General features: G+C 58.1%; 4 protein-coding genes across 4 annotated transcripts; 3 read left to right on the forward strand and 1 right to left on the reverse strand.

The window, feature by feature from the left end:
* Window positions 1–920: 920 nt before the first annotated feature.
* B0T26DRAFT_649388 (uncharacterized protein) lies at window positions 921–4255 on the forward strand (the record flags this gene model as incomplete). The annotated part of the gene is made up of 3 exons (XM_060438086.1): window positions 921–1241; window positions 1301–3032; window positions 3102–4255. The coding sequence occupies 3 exons, from the start codon at window positions 921–923 to the stop codon at window positions 4253–4255; spliced, it is 3207 nt and encodes a 1068-aa protein (XP_060294139.1).
* A 1566-nt stretch (window positions 4256–5821) lies between these two features.
* Window positions 5822–9130, forward strand: B0T26DRAFT_650305 (kinesin; the record flags this gene model as incomplete). The annotated part of the gene is made up of 4 exons (XM_060438167.1): window positions 5822–5864; window positions 5924–5963; window positions 6024–6140; window positions 6205–9130. The coding sequence occupies 4 exons, from the start codon at window positions 5822–5824 to the stop codon at window positions 9128–9130; spliced, it is 3126 nt and encodes a 1041-aa protein (XP_060294140.1).
* Window positions 9131–10221: 1091 nt separating this feature from the next.
* Window positions 10222–12487, reverse strand: B0T26DRAFT_651319 (general substrate transporter; the record flags this gene model as incomplete). Its single annotated transcript, XM_060438266.1, has 6 exons — window positions 10222–10395; window positions 10509–11069; window positions 11239–11650; window positions 11729–11869; window positions 11973–12210; window positions 12280–12487. 6 exons carry the CDS (start codon window positions 12485–12487, stop codon window positions 10222–10224), a joined length of 1734 nt encoding a protein of 577 aa, XP_060294141.1.
* A 6904-nt stretch (window positions 12488–19391) lies between these two features.
* B0T26DRAFT_753007 (uncharacterized protein) lies at window positions 19392–20404 on the forward strand (the record flags this gene model as incomplete). Its single annotated transcript, XM_060445609.1, has 2 exons — window positions 19392–19856; window positions 19937–20404. 2 exons carry the CDS (start codon window positions 19392–19394, stop codon window positions 20402–20404), a joined length of 933 nt encoding a protein of 310 aa, XP_060294142.1.
* Window positions 20405–22023: the final 1619 nt, after the last annotated feature.

Here is a 22023-nt window from a genome sequence, read left to right on the forward strand (position 1 = left end):
ACCTAAACGTCCACTACGCTGCAGTGGACAGAAACAGCTACCTTGCCTTGGGTTGCCGTGCCTAGCCTCCGGGAACAACGGGCAAACGTTCCTTGCCAGCAGGCCGCCCGGCCCCGCAGACTAGAATGCAAACCCGTCGTCTTCGTTTACCTCCATACCTAGGTAGGCAGCTAAGGTACCTTATTTACTTCAAAGTCGTGGAACCTCCGCCCGCCATGCCATGCCATGCCACGCCATGGCACCCTTTTTATCCGTTCGCCCGGCCGCCCTCTCCGCCCACTAGCCACTGGCCACTATGGCTCACGAATCTCCAGCTAGGGAGGTGCTGTACCGTGTTCTTGGCCGTCTGGAATTGGCCATCCACACGCAGTGTACCCTCCCCCTTGTGTTGAGGGCCGCGGCCGGGCGAGTGTCCGTCGCAGTCGCAGCATGGTGGGAGGAATAGGCAAGCGAGAAAATAAAGTGGCTACCCGCTTATTACCTACCCTCCGCAATGCCAAATGCGACATGGGCCATGGTCCAATTGTGGTATACTGGGGGGGAGTGGGTTAATCTATTTACCCAGGAAAAGAAAAACCGGTAATGAGCTCTGGACACGGAGAGAGAGACAGCCCCTCTCGCTACTCCCCTCCATCTCTATCACCATCTCCAGATTGCATGCCCGCTCCACTGCGGTACGCCGCGGATGCATCCCCGATGGATAGCGGACACCCGTCTGCGTGCGTGCCTTGTGCCTTGCATATCCAGAGGGCTGGGAGGGAGGAGGGATGCTATATAAGTATTATCTCGCTCATGTACGCTGAACATCTGGGAGCTGGATAGTATAGTAGTTGGCCTTCCCCCCTGAGGCTGTTTTTTGCTGTTCCTGCATCCTGCGTCTTGCGCGGCCCGTCTTTGTTGTTTATTGGAGAGAGAGAGAAATGCTCGCCGCGGCGAGTGTCAGGGCGGCGGCGGCCGTGTGGCTGGGTCTCGCGACGGTGGCGGCGGCGCTGGGCCAGCAGCCCATCATCACGTTCAACAGCTCGGCGGCGTCTGCGCTCCAGATCGCCGGCGGCAGCGTCGCCAGGGGCCAGATCCTCGTGTCGGGGAACGACTACTGGGGCGTCATCCGCGCCGCGGGCGACCTCGCCGTCGACTTTGGCAGGGTCACGGGCACAAACTACTCGCTCAGCAACGGCAACAGCAGCGCCAGGCCAGCAGAGTACGAGTACAACCCCATCAATAATATGAATAACACGTTTGTGAGTCCCCCTTGCGCCTGCGTGTGCGTGGCTGTCACTAATACGTGCGGCGGCTACAGTACTCAACGACAGGAAATGCCAGCTTTGCGGGCCCCGCATACTCCGACCCGTCGCCGGCTGACATTGTCGTCATTGCCGGGACGATCGGGCACTCGGCCGTCATCGACGAGCTCGTCTCGTCCAAGGCGATGGACGTGTCGGCCGTCGAGGGCAAGTGGGAGTCGTTTGTCAGCCAGGTGGTCAAGAACCCGGTGCCGGGGTGCGCGGCGGCGCTCGTCATCGCCGGCAGCGACCCGCGCGGCACCATCTACGGCATTTACGACGTCAGCGAGCAGATCGGCGTCAGCCCGTGGTACTTTTGGGCCGACTCGCCCGTGCGGCAGGCCGAGGACATCTTTGTGCTGCCGACCAAGAAGGTGCAGGGCCCGCCGTCGGTCAAGTACCGCGGCATCTTCATCAACGACGAGCAGCCGGCGCTGTCCAACTGGGTGTCGGACCACTGGGCCGACACCCCGTACGGCGCAGGCTACGGCCCGGCCTTCTACGGGCTCGTCTTCGAGGTGCTGCTGCGGCTGCGCGCCAACTACCTGTGGCCGGCGCTGTGGGCGACCATGTTCGAGGTCGACGACCCGGGCAACCAGCCGCTTGCTGATGCCTTTGAGATTGTGCTGGGCACGTCGCACACGGAGCCCATGATGCGGGCGCAGAACGAGTTCGGCAAGTTCTACTCCGGGGCGTGGGCGTACAACGTCAACAACGGCACCATCGACGACTACTTCCGCTACGGCGTGCAGCGGGCCAAGCCGTACGCGCGCAACAGCCTGTGGACGGTGGGCATGCGCGGCACGGGCGACACGGCCATCGAGGGGCTCGGGGTCGACCACATCGTCGCCATGCTGGAGACGCTCGTGGCCAACCAGCGGCGCATCGTGGCCGAGGGGCTCGGCGCCGACGTCGGCGACGTGCCGCAGATGTGGTGCCTGTACAAGGAGGTCATGTCGTACCTGCTCGCGGGCTTGCGCGTGCCCGACGACGTGACGCTGCTGTGGGCCGACGACAACTGGGGCAACGTGCGGCGGCTGCCGCTGCTCGACGAGACGGCGAGGTCGGGCGGCGCCGGCGTCTACTACCACTTCGACTACGTCGGCGACCCGCGCGACTACAAGTGGATCAACACCATCCAGCTGTCCAAGACGGCCGAGCAGATGCACATGGCCCACGCGCGCGGCGCCGACCGCATCTGGATCGTCAACGTCGGCGACATGAAGGCGCTCGAGATCCCCATCAGCCACTTCCTCGACCTCGCCTACGACGCCGGCCGCTGGGACGTCGACAGCACGGGCGCCTGGGCCGCGGCCTGGGCCGCGCGCGAGTTCGGGTCTGCCCACGCCGCCGCCATCGGCACCCTCGTGGAGCGCTACGGCATGTACGCGGCGCGCCGCAAGTTCGAGCTCGTCGAGCAGGGCACGTACTCGGTCGTCAACTACGGCGAGGCCGACGCCGTGCTGGCCCAGTGGGACGCGCTCGTGGCGGGTGCCCAGGCCGTCCACGACGTCCTCGACGCCGCCGCCCAGCCCGCCTTCTTCGAGACGGTCCTGCATCCGGCCCTCGCCGGCCGCATCGTCCACAAGGTCTACATCGGCGGCGCCAAGAACAGCCTCTTCGCCGCCCAGAAGCGCAACGCCGCCAACGACATGATCAGCTACGTGCTCGACGCCTCGGCCGAGGACGCCAACCTCACCAGCCGCTGGGACAGCCTGCTGGGCGGCAAGTGGAAGCACTTTATGGACCGTATGTTGGAACCCTTCCCACGCGTGTGTGTTTGACAGAGGAGGGCGTCTAACTCCCTATCGAAAATAGAAACGCACCTGGGCTACGACGGCTACTGGCAGCAGCCGATGCGCAACAGCTTGCCGGCCATGACGTACGTGCAGACGGCGTTCGCGTCGGTGGCGGGCCACGTGGGCGTGGGCGTCGAGGGCTCCAACGCGACGGTGCAGGGCGACGACAAGTACCACACCAACAGCGGCAACAACCTGGCCGTGCCGCCGCTGGACCCGTACGGGCCCGCCACGCGCTACTTTGACGTCTTCACGCGCGGCACGCAGGACTGCGCCTGGACGGCGTCCCCGTGGGCCCCCTGGGTCAAGCTGTCGCAGTACACGGGCGTCGTCGGGCCGGGCGCGGGCTCGTCGGACACGCGCGTTTTCGTAAGTGTCGACTGGGCCGCCGCGCCCAAGGCCCCGTTCGCCGACACGGTCAACATCAACATCACCACGCCGTGCCGCGGCAAGGACCGCTACGGCTTCAAGGCGCCCATGGTGCAGGTGCCGGTCACCGCGCGGACTGTGCCGGCCGATTTTGCCCGAGGCTTCGTCGAGTCCGACGGCCACGTCGCCATCTCCGGCGCGCACTACCAGTCCATCATCCCCGCGGCGACAAACTCGTCCGCCAACGCCAACGTCTCGTACCACACGTTCGCGCGCTACGGCCGCACCGGCAGCGGCGTCGGCCTGCTACCCCTCAGCACCGAGAAGCTGGCCGTCGCCACGGCGCCCGCGCTCGGATACGAGCTGTACCTGTTCACCAACACGACCGCCGCCAACGTCACCGTCTTCATCTCGCCCGCCCTCAACTACCTCGGCGACGGCACGCCGCTCGAGTACGCCGTCGCGCTGTACCCCAAGTCGTCCCCCGCAAACCCGACGCTCGTCCGCCCCGTCGGCCCCACCGCCGGCGCCAACATGCCCAGCGGCTGGGGGTCCGCCGTCGCCGACGCCGTGTGGGGGCGGATTGGGAACTACTCGACGTCGAGCTTCGCGGTCTCGAAACCGGGCCCCTATACGCTGCGCTTCTGGGCGCTCATGCCCGGCGTCGTCGTGCAGAAGATTGTTGTTGATCTGGGCGGTGTCAGGCCGAGCTATCTCGGCCCGCCGGAGAGTTTTCTTGTTGGCCGTGATGTGGTCGGGGGGTATAAGCAGGGTAGTTTTTTGGATGAGGTTGATACTTTTTGAAGTGTTGAGTATTGAATAGGGGTTGGATTGGAGTCTTAATGTATATTTATATTTATTGTGTGCCAACGCTCAAAGGGAAAAGTGTTTCGTAATTACGCGTTGATTATATAGCTATATACATAGCACCAAAAAAAAGTTGCATGCAAGTGCTATAGTAGCAAAAGTTGTAATATGAATAGGTGAGATGTTAGAGGAAAAAAAGAAAACAATGACACGTTGTGCAGCAGGTGCAGTCTGGCCTTTCCTGGCTTGAGCTCAAATCTTATGTTTCTTACTTTATTTTCCTCAACAGACGTCATTTTGAACTTTGGGTTTTTCCAAGTCAGACAATAAGAGGTAGTATATTTCTTTAGACTATGGGTGGTAAATAATGACGGCCAAGCTGGTATGGTAGAAGGGGCAACGAAATGCTAAATTAATATCTTCATTTTCCCCAACCCTACTTAATTAGAGCATGCTTGTCTAGAGGTCTATTCAGTCTTCTTATTGTTTAGCATGCGAATGCTCGATGTCGCAGTAGACTTGCGAGCGCCATGCCTGTTTACGCCATGCCTGTTTACGGGCTTTGCGTGCTGGTGTCTGTGTTTTGTTGTCATGGAGCATAAACCTGGAACCGGCCAGGGCGGCTCTTCCACTCGGATAACATGGAACTCCTGGCACCAGGCAAAGGAGGCGGAGAACAAATAGGAGGCAAAAAAGGCATCCAGAAAATGGCGACATGGAATATAAGTTTACCCTTAAGCGAAAAAGAGGAGAAAAAGCAAAAGGAAATCGTATGTGGATGTTGAAGATGGCTTCTTATTTCTGTGCATTTCCTTGGCAACCCTGGAAAAACAACTTTCTTCCTTCAGCCCTGTTACATGATTGCACAAAGATTAAGGATCTTCTAATAACTTTGTCCTGCATTGTTGATTCAAGGCATTGTTGATTCAAGGCATTGTTGATTTAAGGCATTGTTGATTTAAGGCAATCATTACCTAGATTTCTTAGTCTAGAAAACCAGCTGTGCCGATGCCGAGGGTTGCTTCGGATTGCACCTCACGGATTCCAGTGTTTGCCAGTGCTTTGCTTCAGCGCGCGCATTCCGCCTAGGAACTGCCAGCAACGGGCCCAGATCTGCACCGGCGCTGCAGTGGGGCAAATTTTCAGGAGACGTGGTGGGGCCGCTAGCCGTCGCTGCGGAGACGGACAGGCAGGCGCGACCAAAACAGCCTGAGCGCCAATCCCAGCGCCAGAACGGGAAAGCGCCAAAGAAATCACAGCCCAGGCTCAGGCTACCCGCAACGTCATTCCCTCCTGTGCTCCTTCCGCTCTGCTTTCCGGCAACCAGAGATAGACACGCTCGCCGCACTCGACGCTCTTTACGATTGCGACATTTATTATTCGGAACTTCTCCAGGCGCCTTGCTCGGCGTGGAACCGCTGCGACAGTAAACAAGCGAACGAACGAACGACAGCTACGGCGGTTTTGTTGACTCGACCATCGCCCGCCGCCGCTCCAAGGTGGACGAGCAACCTGCCCCGAATTCGCGGATTGGATGTTCGACAACCCCAACTGAACCTCGAGATGGCGCCCCTAGACCCGGGCGCTGCTTCAATCTCGGTCGCAGGTGCGCACTCTCCCCCCTCCGGCGTCGCCGCCTATGCGGTTTGCTGACCTCTTGACCAGTCCGAGTGCGACCGTTCACAGTTAGAGAAGCCGCCCAAATGTAAGGAAAGCTCCCTCGAAAACTTGCGCCCGGCCACCCGCTAACCAGTTCGCGCAACAGAGTCAAGCATGACGACGGCACAATGTTTCTCGGCGACGGGTCGCTCGCTGGCGCACCGCCAAAGCTGCATCAGCGCGGGATCCGATCGGTAATCAAGGTGGTGGACGACAGATGCCTGTAGGTGACCCGGGCACGGTGGCGAGCAGACAATATGGGAGGTAGAAGCTGACAACCTTCGCAGCGTGTTCGACCCCCCCGAAGACAACCCGATGCAGAAGTTCTCCAGGTCGGTCGTGCCGATGGGGAAAAAGGTCAAGGATCAGATCTTTGCCTTCGATCGCATATTCGACGACAACGCTTCCCAGGTCGACGTCTACGAGGGCACGACAAAAAACCTCCTTGACAGCGTCCTCGACGGCTACAATGCCACCGTCTTCGCCTACGGCGCTACAGGGTGCGGCAAGACGCACACCATCACGGGCACGTCGCAGCAGCCCGGCATCATCTTTCTGACCATGCAGGAGCTGTTTGAGAAGATCAACGAGCGCAGCAGCGAGAAGACCACAGAGGTTACCCTGTCGTACCTCGAAATCTACAACGAGACGATCCGCGATCTGCTCGTGCCTGGCGGCAGCAAGCAGGGGCTCATGCTACGCGAGGATACGAACCAAGCCGTCACGGTCGCCGGCCTCACCAGCCACCACCCCAGAGACGTCCAGGAGGTCATGGATATGATAGTACAGGGCAACGAGTACCGCACAGTGTCGCCCACCGCGGCAAACGCCGTCTCGTCACGCTCCCATGCCGTCTTGCAGATCAACATTGCGCAAAAAGATCGCAACGCAGACATCAACGAGCCGCACACTATGGCCACGCTGAGCATCATCGACTTGGCGGGAAGCGAGCGCGCAAGCGCCACCAAGAACCGAGGGGAGCGGCTGCTCGAGGGCGCCAACATCAACAAGTCGCTGCTGGCTCTGGGCAGCTGCATCAACGCGCTGTGCGACCCACGAAAGAAGAACCACGTGCCCTACCGGAACAGCAAGCTCACCCGCCTGCTGAAATTCTCCCTGGGTGGCAACTGCAAGACGGTCATGATTGTCTGCGTCAGTCCGTCGAGCGAACACTTTGACGAGACCCAAAACACTCTCCGCTACGCCAACCGCGCCAAGAACATCCAGACCAAGGTCACGCGCAACGTCTTCAATGTGAACCGCCACGTCAAGGACTTCCTGGTCAAGATTGACGAGCAGATGGCCATGATAAACGAGCTCAAGGCGCAGCAGAAAGACGCCGAGAGCATATTCTTCGCCAAGTTCCGCAAGCTGACGGAAAAGCGCGACGGCGTGGTGCGCGACGGCATCATGAGACTACGCGCAGCCTACGAAAATGCCGCCGCAGAGCGCCAAGACAAGATCAACTCGATGAAAAAGTTGAGGACAATCGAGCGGCGGATCGGGCTGCTCTCGGCCTGGACTGCCGCGTTCGACACAGTTTGCGATAGCCGCGAAAGCGAGGACGCAATGGCGCCTAGCCTGGCCGCCATTCGCAAAACGGCGCAGGGCATTCTGGTTGAGCTGGAGGCAAGCAGGCAGCACATCCACCAGAAGCTCGACCGGTCGAACTGGGAACGAGCCCTCGACTCGGCCTTGCACCACAGCATCTCCCAGCTACCGTCGGGAGATGGAACTTCGGATGGCTCAGAGCAAGACACGTTGTTGCGCGAAGCCGAGATGCTCAAGGCAGGCTTTATGAGAGACGCCTATCGGGAGGTGCTCGAGCACGACAAGGCTGGTGATGCAGCGGTCCTGCAAGTCCTTCTCGCGGCCCAGTTCGACATTCTGTCATCGCTCTCGGAGCTGCTCACCATGAGCGAGGAGGAAGCCGTCTCCCACGCGAAATCCACCATCAAGCGCCTTCTCGAGACGGGATTCTCGGCGGCGTCGCACGTCGTAAAACCCGACGGCGCAATGATGCCCGTCGAGCTGTTCCCGCCAACAAAGCGCGGCACTCCCAAGCGCAAGAAGGCTGCCCCTGTCAACGTCCGGCCTGTTGCCGCTCCTGGTTTGGCGGCAATATCTGCCGCGCAGCAGCAGGCCCTTGTTTCTCCGGTGAAGGCATCTCCTCGGCGTCGTAAGTTTGGCGCGGTGCGGAAGGGCGTGTCCTTTACCCCGGTTAAGAAGAAGCCGACTGTCCGGTGGCGCGATGACGAGACAGAACAAGGAACCATAGCCGACTTTGAGAAGACGCCGCAAGCTTTCACGTCGCCCGATGAGGCCGCGATCGAGCCACCAGTCCCCGTTCGGCCTCCGGTGCCCTCATACCTCAACCACATGAACTCTCCCCAAGAGTCCAGCCCCTCCCTCGCCCTTCCCGACGTATCATCGCTCCAGGTCGGTAAACCAAACAGGTTCCAAGCGGGCTTCTTGTCGAAGGGCCGGCTGTCAAGCCAAGGGTCCGGAAACGGCTCCCCGACGCCTCCGACAATGACGCTGAACTTGACGTCCTCACCGGACAACGAAGACCGCCCGACGCCCTTGCGCAGCATTCCCGTGAGCCGAGCATCTAATGTCTACTCGTCTCCGAGGAACGGCAGCCCAAAGGTCCCCACCATGTTGTCAACACTGGACGAGAATGATCCACCCCGGCAATTATTGTCGATACCTGTTCCCGCTGCATCTGGCTCGGATTCCGAGACGTCTACTATCGATCCGTTCAAGCTGCGGTCGGCACTCCACTCCAGCAAACGGCGCGACCGGCTTTCCTCGGCGTCGAGCCATGCTTCAACTTCAAAACGCCTGTCCTCGGCCGGCTCGGGGTCCGGGCACCACCGTGCCTCGGCCAGCTATTCCGGCCCGCTGTCGAGCTCCACAAACGGCATCTCCCGCCACCGACGCGGAAGCGCCGAGCGCCGCCGGTCTCCGCCCATCACGTGCTCTCCGCCGTCGCTGGGCAACGACTCGCTGGTGGCCGCAAGGTCTCTGACGCCCGGGCAGGCCCGCCGCATGAACCTGGGCGGCAGCGTGCGCCTCGACGGCATCAGCCCCCAGCGCGAGCGCATCGATGGCAAGGCTAGGAGAATTACCATTGGAAGCGCGGGCATGGCGGCCGCGAACCACAATGCCGGCCCGGCGAGGCCGCAGAGGTCAAGTGTGATTTGGCGGTAACCAGAGAGAGAGAAACAAGGCGGGGTTTGTTTGGGTTTGGAGCGAACTTGGGTTTTTTTACCCCTGTCTGGATGTCTGCATGGATTCATGGATGAATAAATATGATATCAACAACAACACACACCCTTTGCATACCATGCCACTTCCTGGCTCGGAACTGTGGTCGGATTCGGGGTTTAATTTTTATTCTTTGAGAGAGCAGCCTGTTGTTTAGGTAGTTTAACTGGGATCCGTGTTTGTTGTCTGTCTGGGCCGGCGTTTTTTTTCTCCCTCTGGGGGGTGGGTATCTTTGTATTTGTATTCTGTCTTATTGCGCACACATGCATGCAACATGTGGGCCTGGGTTTTGTTTATTGTTGTTGTTGTTATTCATTCTGAAATCAAGGGAGCTGTTGCTGCTTCACGTCTAGTGCATCTCCTGGTGAATTAATTGTAGGTGGTGGTGTCTATTGTTATTTTCTCGCTTGGTCCGCAACATAGGTCAATGCGAGTTTTGGCTGAGGCTGCAGCCCCTCAGGTCTCCATTGACTACGCACTGAGCGGGGAGGCCTATGCTGGATAACTGAGTTCTAGAACTACCCACGTGCCTAGGTAAAAGAAAACTAGATAAAAAAAATTCAGATGGACTCCGTATGTGAAGCACAGGGTGGGGGAAGGCGTTGTTAGTAAGAAGCTAAAATCAATTTTGTGCAAGATAATTCACGGAGTACTTGCATCAAGCACTCCTACTTAGACTACCAGCCAAAGGAATTTTTACGTCTTTCTTAGCTCCTAGTCTCGTTGTCTGTCTGTCTGTCTGGCTGGCTGGCTGGCTGGCTGGGTTAATATCCTGGCCAGGCATGATATTTCACACAAGTGATATACCACGAGCTCGTACACCCAAGCGCAAGAAAGATTTGACACCAAGTCGAGCCACGCCCACCACGCTTGTTTGTCCGCAGATATCCAAGGTCCTCGCAAACCAACCCACTCTTTCACCACCATTCACCGCTCCCCATTCGTCACACACACACTCGGTACCTTCGATACAAAAGAAAAAAGGCAAAGAGTTCATCGTCGACAGCCTCGGCATGTGCTGGCACAGAGGCGGCTCAGGCGCCCTCGCTGTGCTCGCCGTTGCCGTTCCTCTCCTTCTCGGACACGACGGCCGCCTGCTCGCCGCGGCTCTCGCTTTGCAGGAGCTGTTTGAGGCCGATCTCGGCGTTGATCTCCTCCATGCGCTCAAAGTCGGCCTGGGCGGTACCCTCAGAGCCGAAGATGACGTCCTGTGTGTGACAAATATCAGCGACTGGTCTGGGATCTATACTCGACTGTAAAGCTGGAGGCCTCGCATCCACGTGCAAGAATTCATTCTCGATAGGGGGGAGGGGAAACTCACCATCTCCTCCAGTGTGAGGCGCTTGGTCTCGGGCACAAAGAACCACACAAACGCGGCGCCGAGGTACGTCAGCAGGCCGAAGAGGATGTAGGTGCCGTAGGTGATGCTCTTGAGCATGTCGGGGGTGACTTGGCCGACAATGAAGTTGTTCATCCAGTTGCTCGAGGCGCCGAGGGCGACGCCGTAGGGGCGGGTGCTGAGGGGCCAGATCTCGGCGACGATGATCCAGGCACACGGGCCCCACGAGTAGCCAAAGTGGATGACGAAGAGCCAGACCATGCACACGGCGGCCCAGCCGGCGGCCGGGTGCTCGTCCCACGAGTCGATGTTCTTGCCAACGATGACGGCGATGATGATATGGCACGTGGCCATGCCAATCGCGCCTACCGTCAGCACCGGCTTGCGCCCGACGCGGTCGATCCACAGCACCGACGGGATCGTCGCTAGGAACATGACGATGCCCACCACCCCCGTCGCCAGCAGCGACGTGGTGTTGTCGCTGAGCCCGAGCTGCTTGAAGATTGTCGGCGCGTAGTACAGAACGGCGTTGATCCCGGTCCACTGCGCGTGTGCACATTAGCCGAGCTCATGGTCCGGACAAAACAGACAAGCCTGTGCTAGTAGTGACGGAGGCTGACGTAGATAGCAAAACATTGATATCAAGTAGGACAGCGACGCCACGGAGAAATGAGAGAGGCTCCTCAGGGGGCATCTTTTCATCGGATCTTACCTGCTGAAAGAACATGGTCACAGAAGCAACAATGACGCGCTTGAACATGGCGCGACTCTGAAACAGCCGCTTGATGGCGACAAACTGCAGCTTGAACGTGTTCCAGGCCGTCTGTTCGCGGAGCTCGGGGAACATCTCGGCTATGGTGCGCTTCTCGAAGAGCGACTGCGCCTTGATCTCGAGGAACTCGAGCTCGACCAGCTCGTGGTCAGCCGAGAGGCCGCGGAGGCTGGACAGGACCTTGCGGGCCTCTTCCTCGCGCCCGTGGTGGACGAGCCAACGGGGTGAGAAGGGCATGAAGATCATGCCGATAAACAAGATCATGGCGGGAGCCAGCTGGAGGCAGATGGGCGTCAGCCAGGACGCATCCGTCTGCGTGTCGATGGACGTGCCGCCGATGAAGTTGGTGCCGCTGTTCAGTCGCTGTAAGCCAAGCTCACCAAGCGGCGGCTGCTTGAGGAAAGGGGTCGGGCGCCGAGCCATGACTTACTAGTCAATCCAGAAGCTGATCATGATGCCGAAGCAAATGGCCAGCTGCTGCGTGGCCACAAGAGCTCCACGAACTTCAGGGGGCGCGACCTCAGAGTTGTAGATGGGAATGATCATGGCCAAGCTTCCAACCCCCATTCCGCTGCACAACAACGCGTCAACACAGCCGATTCTATCATCTCGGGGGGCTAGAGCCTAATAGTAATGCGCTGAAATTCAGGGGCCAGGCGTGGGACGGTCCTTACGTGATGAATCGACCAGCCAGGATCGCGTCATGTCCCGCCGTGACCGACGTAGCCTGGACGATGACACCCAGCATGAAGACGGCACAAGCCACCAGCACGCCGTACTTTCTCGAGAGAGTCTCAGCCAGAAACCCAGACAGCAGGGTGCCGATCCAGGCGCCCAGCTCGAGAATCGACGTCAGCCAGCCCTTCTTGGTCTGGTCGGCGTTCGGGTCCAGTGGGTCGTAGTCCCCCATATCTCCAGACGTCAAGCAGCGTCAGCACCGCAGTCACGGCGTGTAAGAGGAGGTTAGATCCTAGTACTCACGCTTCTGGAAAGACGGCATGGCGAGCACACCCGAGAACATGCCCTGGTTGTAGCCGTACAGGACTCCGCCGATGCAGGCGAAGGCGGCAATGCTGAAGACCCTGAAGTTCTCGACCAGAGCTCCTGGGCCGCTCTTGCCCATGAGGGCCTGGCGTCTGTTCAGTGCGGCATCGTAGATGAAGCCTGCGCCTGTGCTGGCTCCGCCCATCTTGGCCCTGGGGGTATATATATCTTTGCTCTTTTGTGGCTGGAAGGTGTCGAATCCAAGACGAACTCGAGGCTACGGGCTCAGCTGAGGCACTGCTCGGTGGTGACAGAGAAAAGGCCAGAGAACGACAGGCTGGGCGGTGGAGTGGAGATATGGCATGTCTCGAGGAGCCAGAATCGCTCGAGCCTTGGGGAATCCATCATCCACTGGGATGAAGGGAAGGACCCCGAGCAATCAATACAACCTTGTAGGCCCGGCTCATCATCCAATTGCCCGGGAACCGAGCCTCGAGGAGAGACTGGGGGCAACATTGGGGTTTATGCAATGCACCATGCCGGATAGAGAGCAGCGGCGACGAGATTGGCCCACGGCCAAGCTGTAGCGTAGCTCAAGAGCAACAGGAGAGCTCCCGCGCGAATCACATCAACAGCAACCTCGCAGCCCCCCCGGTAGTGTCGCTGTCACCCCATGCCGAAGCGTCCCGCATCGTCAACAAACCCGCAGCCGGGGGAATGAGGGGTAAATTGAGCTTGATAGCAGCAGCTCGAGCCCATTTCATCTCGCCCTGCGTCCCGGATGAATGGTAGTTGGAATTCTGCAACTACTACTGCTCCGAGCGTGCTTCTATTGGGTCGAGGACCAATAGGCAAGGTACCTACCGCCGGCTTCCTTCCTTACATCCTCCTCCGTGGTCCTGGAAAACTTCCTGGAAGACGCAACCAGAGTGTGCAACGACGGCGCAACCCACCGTTAAAGCCCAGACCGGGAATAACTTCTAGACTTCTGGAGATGCTGTCGAGATGCCGAGTTTCTTTCTCCCCCGCGAACATGTAGCTCGACGGTTGAACCAAGCATTGGCTTGTGCCAAGCTATCCATGCAGATCTCGCCGTGAACGGCTTGCTGCCCGTCCCGTAGGTGTGACTACCGGCCATAACGGGTGACAGAAACGATGGAAAAGAGTGCCATGAGGCCCGCAGGGGTACATCGAGGCATGGCCGCATTTAGCCTGAATACCACCACTCTCCTTCCGTCCATTGCCCATTGGAACAAACGAGGGAACAAGTCCGATCGCTCGCAAAAACAAGCAATTGCGGGAGAGCAGCCACATAGTTCGACTCATCGGGCCTTTTTTCGGTTATCGTATCGTGGCTCACGGCAGACAGCCCGCTCCCAAGGGATCTGTGGGGTGGCTTTGTGGCTTGGAGGCGCTTAAAACAGCCGTTGGCCTTACTTATTGTTTCCTCATTGCAAATAATGTCCCGGGCCAATAGATGCCGAGTCGCGTGCAACCTCAATGAAGAAATCGGTTGTGGCGCGACATTCTGGGTGGGAGGGGCTTACATCGTCGCTCGGCGAGCCAACTTCTCGGCCTTGCCATGTCGCAGCACAGCCCTGCTGAGTATGTGCCAGCTGCCAGTTTCCTGTGACAACTTGCGCGCGTGGACAGGTTGACTTGACTTGGGCTGAACGATTCGCCTGAAACAGCTGGATCGAGGGAGCTCGTCACGACATCTTATGGCTGCCTGCTCCACTCCGAGTGCGGTATTCCAAATCCCGAAGCATCGCGGTCTCAACAGATGGCCAACATAATCAGGAGTATGGCGAACACACATAGGCCTTGCTGGGACGGTGAAACTCAGCGGGAATCTGTTTCGACAAGAGTTCAACAGACAAACAATTCTTGCTGCTGCCGTGATTGATGTCCGGCATCACCGGTGCTGTTTTCCGAGGCCATGGACTTCCTTTAATACCCGCACGGGAGCGGGTTAACTGGGGAGATAGTGCACAGGCGGGAGGACGGCTGGGAAACCTGCTCGCCCTCTGGGCGGCTGGGCCTGATCACCGCGTCTGGACACCGCCCGGACGCCCACCGAGGCTGCCGGCCTGTGCGGACCCGGGTTGATCTCGGGCGTCTTACCCGCCCGCGGCAGATCAGCAGCCACATCTGCGAGCCGCGGGGAAATGGTGTGCGGGGTGTGCACATACATGCATGCACTCGGTGCTAGGTGTGCAGGGAGATAGGCCGACGAGACTTGGGATGAGGGCAAAGACAGAAACAAGCATCAACGCCCCAGACTCACCATCGCGCAACCAAATAAGGATAAATCACGCGCCCAAGGCTTCCGTAGATCATCCATTTTCCAGCGTTGCAATTAGAGTGTTTTAGGAGTTTGTTGGTTTCGGAGACATCAGCAACGCGCCATACGTCATCTGCCGACTTGAACCGATGTGAGATCTTTCAAAGTACACCAACCTTAACAAAAGTAAAACAACTCTAAATCGCGCAGTGCCGGGAAGCGGGCCCAACAGCGCGGCACGATCGCCAACAGGATGAGAAATGCGGGGGGGAGGAGCAGGGTGTGTCCACCCGACGTGGCGGTGTTTATCGCATTCGCAACTTCGCAAGCAAACAGGTGGATAATGGTAAGCATAGTTCCGCAGCAATGTGGTGCTGATGAGCGGATCGAAGCCGCCTCTAGCGTCGAGGGGGTATTACGATGGACAAGTTTCGCAGCGAGCTTTCGTCAAGTGAAACGGCCCGCGGGAGTAGCGAGATGCAGAAACAACAAGACCAGTCGACCGGGCAGGGCAGGACAAGGCGAGCCCGGGCCTGGATCGGGGCTGTCGGTACATACCTACAGTAGAGTAAGTAAAGTACAGTAAGATACTAAATGTCTGGGAGGTGGAGGTACCAAAGGGAGGCATCCATACGGGCCAGGACAAGCCACAATGTCAATCACGGAAAACAATTGCCGACGGGCGGTTGACCCGAATACTTAGCAGCTGGCTCTGTCTGGCTGGCATCCATCGGGTGTAACTTGCACGAACCACAGAGATGGCCCGAAGGACAAGCCTCGGCCGGCCGGCGGCAGGCTGGGACCGGTCGACGCAGGCCTGAAATGCATGTTTCGAAACGGCTTCTTGGCGTGGGCACATACCAATTAGAAGCCGGCGTGTCCCAAGGTTCAGGTGGTTTATGCTTGAAAGTTGGGCAATGTAGGTATGGGGCGGGCAGCGCGAATCCTTGAAGCTGAAGCCTAAACACGGGGAACACGACATGAGAGGCTGAGGTAGTGGTGGATTAGATGTGGCTGTTGTATGGATGGTTCAAGCCTGGACGGCATCGTCCCTAGACTACCCCGTGCTAGTAGTCGAGCGAGTGCCTCCTCCTGGCAAACACGCGCCTCTCGCGAGAGAAGAAGTGACAACTCGGAATGGTTTATGACGAGAATGTTTACGACAACTGCTGCCTACATTCGCTTGAGCGGGCTGCAGCAGGAAACATAGTGCACATACGTCTCTGGCCGAGATGGAGGTTGAGTATCTGTACGCGGGCGGGCAAAAGGCAAGCCATGCGGAGTACGGATACGTACTGTACTTGACCTCTGGTCCGACTGCCCTGGACTGGGACCAAATTGGAAGCCAAAGGACGGAACGGGTGGGTGGATGAAAGGCAGTTGGTCGAGAAATGGAGGGAATAATGTCCAGACGGAAGGAGAAAGATGGCTCCAAGTTGCGCGCCGAATTCGTAGGTTATCGCATTGACTTCCGCCGCGACAAAGATAGGAACTTGGCGCAAGTGTCGTCGTCGTTGACCTCGCTGTCTTTTTGTTAGGGTGACAGCAGGACGCCAAGGATGGACGCCCCCAATTTAGGGAAAGCGCGGTAGTGAGCTCCAAAAACGGTGGGGCGTCAAGAGATCTGCTTTGCATCTGGTGCCTGGCATAAACTCCAACTCTAGCAGCAAATGGCAGGCGCGTTGGAGCGAGCGACAGACAGGCAGGTGGAAACGAAGGGAGAAACAAACTGGGCAGGGTCGGTGCCGTGCAGGTACAAGGCGGCCAGTCAAAGCCTCGCAGCAGCACGGAAGACGGGCCAATGAGAGGAGGCGGATGAGCGAGGGGCACGTGCGTTTCTCCAAAATTAGTTTGTCGCGCGCGTCTGCATCTGCCACCGCAGTGTTTCGATCGGATCCCCAGATCTCCCGGCAGCTTCAGCCAATCCAGCAGCGCCTTTTGTTTCGAGCAGGTCCGTTTCATCTTATTTGGGTGCACTGGTGCAGCCAGTGTCGCGCTGTCATTTGTCTCTGCGCCTAGGGTCGTCGTGGACTGTACTGTACAGCTGCCACAACGGGTAAAAAAAATCGGCGATAACACGCGAGGCAGCTGCGAGTCAGGACTCAGCCGAGCCTGCGACAGGGCAGTCCCGATCGAATGTGGGAGTCGGAGGGTCTGACAGCAGCCCACTTCAGCCCAGAAGCAGCTTAAACCTCGGGGGCCGGTTTGAGATTGGCGCTGGCGGGCGCTTCTAATCGCTGCACCCGCGGCTACCAGGTTCCGGTTGCCCTGGCTTCCCGACTCCTGAACCTCTGGGCATTGCTTTGTCGGGCGTTGGCTGTCTTGGCCATTGCACTTCCCCCCTCGAGATTGCCCGCTCTCCATGTGCAGACTGCAAGACGCCGGACAGACAAACATCAGACAATGCACCTCAATCCTCTCCCTGTAGCCCCGTGCATCGGCTCCTTTTTGCCTCAAGTTCAATTCGTCTGCTGCTGCCCCCCGACTGCGACGCTGATCCCAAGGAATGCAGCGTGCAGTCCTTGATAATCTTTGTTGACGCTCATCTGCGTTCCGAAGCGAGTAGCGATACGCTCCTTCGGCCTTTGTCGCGCGCCAGCACAGGACAACAGCACAGGACAGCACAGCGTATGCATCGCGGCTGCGTCTCTTGAGATTCAACGCTGTCGAGTCCCGTTCTGTCGGGTCCCAGGGGGCTCGCCCAGGGCCAGGTCAGGTCAAGTCAGGTCAAGCAGGTCGGGTCGGGTCGGGTCTTTGCTAGGTCACGTCTTCCGGTTTTTGTCCTCCCTCGCCTGTTGGCCCTGCTCGCCGGGCTGCGGCCAGTCAGAGGTTTGGCCAGCTCTGAATTGTCCACCGACCCAAGGCCCCAGGATCTGGCTCTGTCGTCGTTTTATCGTGTTTTGGGGCTCTGCCAGCGCTGCTTCTCACTGTCTGCAGTGCACTCACTGTTAGACCACCGCGTTTGGCAAGTCTGCTGTTGGTTGGAGCGCCTGTTTCCGTTTCCGCTCTCCACTGCTATAGCGGGGAGCAGAGTAATAGCAGCCAGCACAGTGCCACGGCAGCTCAGCAGCCATTCTTACTCGTCCGCTTCAGCCGTTGCAGGGCATGGATGCAGGCACGGATGAGCTAGGTGCGGCAGGACGAGGCTTGGGCTCTGGCGAGGCTAGCGGCGCCAAACTGGTCTTGCAAGTTGCAGTTCCACTGCCAGCCGCTCTCTCTCGTTGCTAAGGTTGGGGTTAAGCTATTTCTGGCATCCTCAATCGTTCGGCCACCTGCAGCTTTCCCGCTCCCGCACCGCACCTCAACTTACCTCAGGTTGTACTGGGCTGTCTGTACCTTACCTCCTTAGGTGGAAGCGAGTACACACACAACCTCCATCAGCTATGCTCACACTCTGGCTCGGAGCCGTCTGACTCCCAGTTCCACGCACTCCACTGTGCTGTGCAGAGATGGTGCTCCATTCTTGCGTGCCTTACTGGCCGCCGTCCTGAGGTGACAAACTGCTGTTAACCTTACCTTACCAATGTTTCCATGGGCGACCGGTACCTGCATTTGGCGGCACTCTTGCTCCAACACTAGGTCACGGCACAGGATTGCATCAGATCGTCAAGCGACGCAGCTGGGCCCTTTTCTTGATGGGGCTCTCACGCCGTTGGAACATTTCACATCCGTATGGCATGGCATGGAATCTCTCCTCTCCCCGCGCAGACCAATCTCTTTTTCTCATCTCATCATCCTTGGTTCTGTTGCCGCCTGTCTGTCCGTTCTTCTTTTTGCCGGCGGACCTTCTCTCATCTGTCTGTATCCATCACTACACACACGTCCACTGCCCTGTCGCTCGAATTCCCCCCCCCCCCAACCCAACCCAACCCAACATAACCTACCCCTGCCCCCCTCCCCCCAAGGCTACATTAAATGCTAGCCGCCCTCGAGTAGGGCCATCTCTGGTCAACCCTCGTCTCCACTCGAGCAGGCCGAGTTCGTAGCCGCCCGCCTTTCAGACAGACGCCTTCCGAAACTCTTCAGCCATTAGCAGAGGCCGCTGGTCGCTCCACGAGGTCTTTCACATACGGTGCTTAGTTTCAAAGCTCCAAGCTTGCTGGTAGTATATCCTTGTTTCAGATCACCAACCCCGGCCTCGCCCACCTTGCCCGCGGACCACAAATGGTGTAGACGGCCGATTAGTCGCCTGGGTTTGTTTTCTACTTGGTCTCCTTTCACAATACCCAGTATAAGTCGACCGCTTCTCCTTCTCCGTCCGACCGACCTTGAGCCTTTCTTTCTGTCCCTCGAGCCCTCCGACCCGCCACGCCGCGACCCAGTGTCCTCTGGCAACCCCTCGTTTGTTTTCTGTCAAGTTTCCTACTGCTGTCTCTATTCGGTTCACATCTCCTTGTGTTGCTGGTCAGCATTTCGTTTGACACGAAACATCTTTGCACCGACCTCGCCTGCCCTGCCCGTCGCCTCCCAGCTGGACCACGCTATACAACCAGGCTCGCCGGCGACCTTCGACCATACCGTTGCATTCTCTAATAGGTAATCGCCCTGTAATCCGACCCGGACATCGCCCGCCCCGAAACATCGCCCGCCACGAGCCCGAGTCCGTCTCCGCCTCCTTCCGGCGCCGATAGACAGCTCACCATCCGAGCATTGAAGAGGGAGAGAGGAGAGAAGGAGAGAGATAGGGAGAGGGAACGACCCAGCATCGAGGCTAGGCACGCCTCATATCATGCCCAAGTTGACTCGGCCGCCGAGTCACCACCAGTATCAACAACAACCACAACAACAACAACACTTCACCCCTTCGATCGCACCCACAGCTACCATGTCATACTACCCTCCTCCCCGGCAAGTGGGCGGCTACTATGGAGATCTCACCTCGGCCGGCGCAGGCCAGATGCACATGCAATCCTACGACGCATATGCCGTGAACCCAGTACCCCCGCTGCAGATCCCGACTCAAGGGACAGCAATGGGCGGCCCAGTAGGCGGGCCTCTGCCCACACAGCACCGCGCTTCGTCAGGCGCGTGGAACCAGGACGACGACCGGACGCTGCTGGCACTACGTGCGATGGGCAAGAACTGGAACCAAATACAGCGCGAGGCCTTCCCGGGCAAGACGGGCAACGCGTGTCGGAAGCGGCACGAGAGGCTTATGGAGCGCCGCACCCAGGATTTTGACAACCGCAAGCTGGAGAAGCTCTGCAAGGAGTACATGAACCTGCGCAAAGAGACATGGCAACCGCTGGCCGCGCGCTGCGGCGAGAAGTGGAATGTTGTCGAGACCTTGGTGCGTAGCCGGGCCTCCTTTCCCCTCTCTACCTTACCGACTCCACAGACAGTTCAGAAGCTAACACTGCATCCTTGAAGCTCATGTCAAACGGCTTGAAGAACATCCAGTCTCATGCGCGTGCCCACTCACGGAGGGAACGTCTAGAGTCGGGTCAGCCCATGTCTTACGACGACGACAGCGGCATCTCTGGGCTGACGCCCATTGACGACGTGGCTGAGCAGTCCTACAGCAGCCCCGAGACGACGGGGTCGACGGGCGCGCACTCCACTCCCGGCGGCAGCTCCGGCAGCGGCAGTGGCAGCACGGCCTCGCACCCGGCTTTCACAAACATGCAAGCCTACCAAAACTACTCCAACTACCAGCCGCACCATGGTTACAGCAATAGTGTGTCCAGCACGGGCACCGGATACGGACAGCCGCAGCCCACATCCAGCCAAGGGACCAGCCCATACATGGGCCACGGCAACCGGCTACCCAGCGTCGGGGACATGGGCATCGACGCCATAATAAATCGCGGCCCGCAAAGTAATACGAACGGAGTATGACACCTCTCTCTGCATCACTCGCTTGACATTCGTCCATCACTGTCACTTCTTTCTTTCCTTTATCATAATACTTTTTTTTCTTTCTCTTTTCTTTCTTTTTCTGGCTTTATCGGTGTTTATACTAGGGAAACTTACAGTGGGTCGGAATCTCGGGCGGGCATTTTCATCATTTTTCCCCCTGCCTTCTCCACGATATCATGGTCATCATCGCTCTATCACTGCCATCAACAACAAAAAAACCACACCATTATCACGTCGAGCAGCACAAAATACCATCATGGCACTTTCACGGAATTACCCCTTCGGGATTAGGCAGGTTGGGCTTTTTAGGGTTGGTCTGTTTCCTTGATACGATACAGTACGGCGTTGCGGTGGGGGGTTGGGCCAGGTTGGTTACGTGTTATTGGGTGTTGGTGGTGAGGCGGCGGACTAATTGTGCCTCACTCTCATTACATGGCGTTGGTCAGAGACTTGGAGTTCAAACAAGGGCAAAGCGAGGCGCAACAAAAAGAAAAAGTGGGACACCTTTTTTAAACAGCGCACTGCACTGTGCACGACACAACACACGCACATGCACCGCACAGAGATACCCCGAGGGGTGCTGTTTATCATCATTTGCTTTTATTTTCCTTTTTGTCACCTGTTATTTATCTTACGAATTTCCTTTATTCTTTCTTCTCTTTGTCTCACCGTCTCATTTTTTCGCCCGCACCCCTTACCATATCATGACGAGGAATAAACAGGACTCTGAAAAGCACCTCTTCGTTCCACATCTGTCCAGTTGCCTTTGTCTTGGAACCTACCATTGGTAAAGATCTTGGTGACAAGCATACACTCTTGGGCCCTATTCCTGTATGCTACGTACTAGCGAAACACACTAGACAGGGAGAACTAAGGTTTTCTTTTAGATGCCCCCGCTTCCAAGTTTCTGTCTTGGTCATTTTGGTGATGTTGGCTTTCAGGGTTGCGTTCCCACGCCCCCCTCGCCCCTGGCCCCCGCCTGCCCCTCCATCTCCTTCCATCAGCTTACATCCATCGATCGCCGAGCCTCAGTGGGCCCCCACCCGCTTGCCCCTCCATCTTCGCATGCACAACATATTGCGGCTCAGCACAGAAGGTCCACTCACTGCTTAGGAATTGGAAGTGTGGATTCGTGCTGAGCTAATACATTCACGATGAGTCGGCTGCCTACCATGCTGTCTGCCGACGCCTGGCTTGTAAATGCCATGGTATACAGATAAAAATGCCAATTCTATCCAACCGTATCAAGACCGTACAGTACCTAGAATTGTGCATCGCCTTTTTCGTTGCATGTCGGGGCTTGTTTCGGAGATTTTATCAAGCTGAAGGAAGTTCGAGGCGGCCGCCCCAGCCCAGCCACCAACAGCGGGGTTCGTGCTACAGCAAGGGTGTGGGTGTGCAGACGGAAATAAAGCACATGGGCAGAAAGCGAGTGCATGCTGCCTTCAGGTGGTAGCATCGGGTCAATTAGGCCCGCTGACCCCAAATTTCGGAGAGGGGCACAGGAAAGCCCAGGCCCATCGTCTAGAACATTTCGTTCTTCATCTAACTAACTGCCTGTTGCTACTGCTACCTCGTGGCCGGGCGCGTCGTCGAGA

Source organism: Lasiosphaeria miniovina (assembly GCF_030549165.1).
Source record: "Lasiosphaeria miniovina strain SMH2392-1A chromosome Unknown B0T26scaffold_5, whole genome shotgun sequence".
In the NCBI taxonomy this organism is placed as follows: Eukaryota; Fungi; Ascomycota; class Sordariomycetes; order Sordariales; family Lasiosphaeriaceae; genus Lasiosphaeria; species Lasiosphaeria miniovina.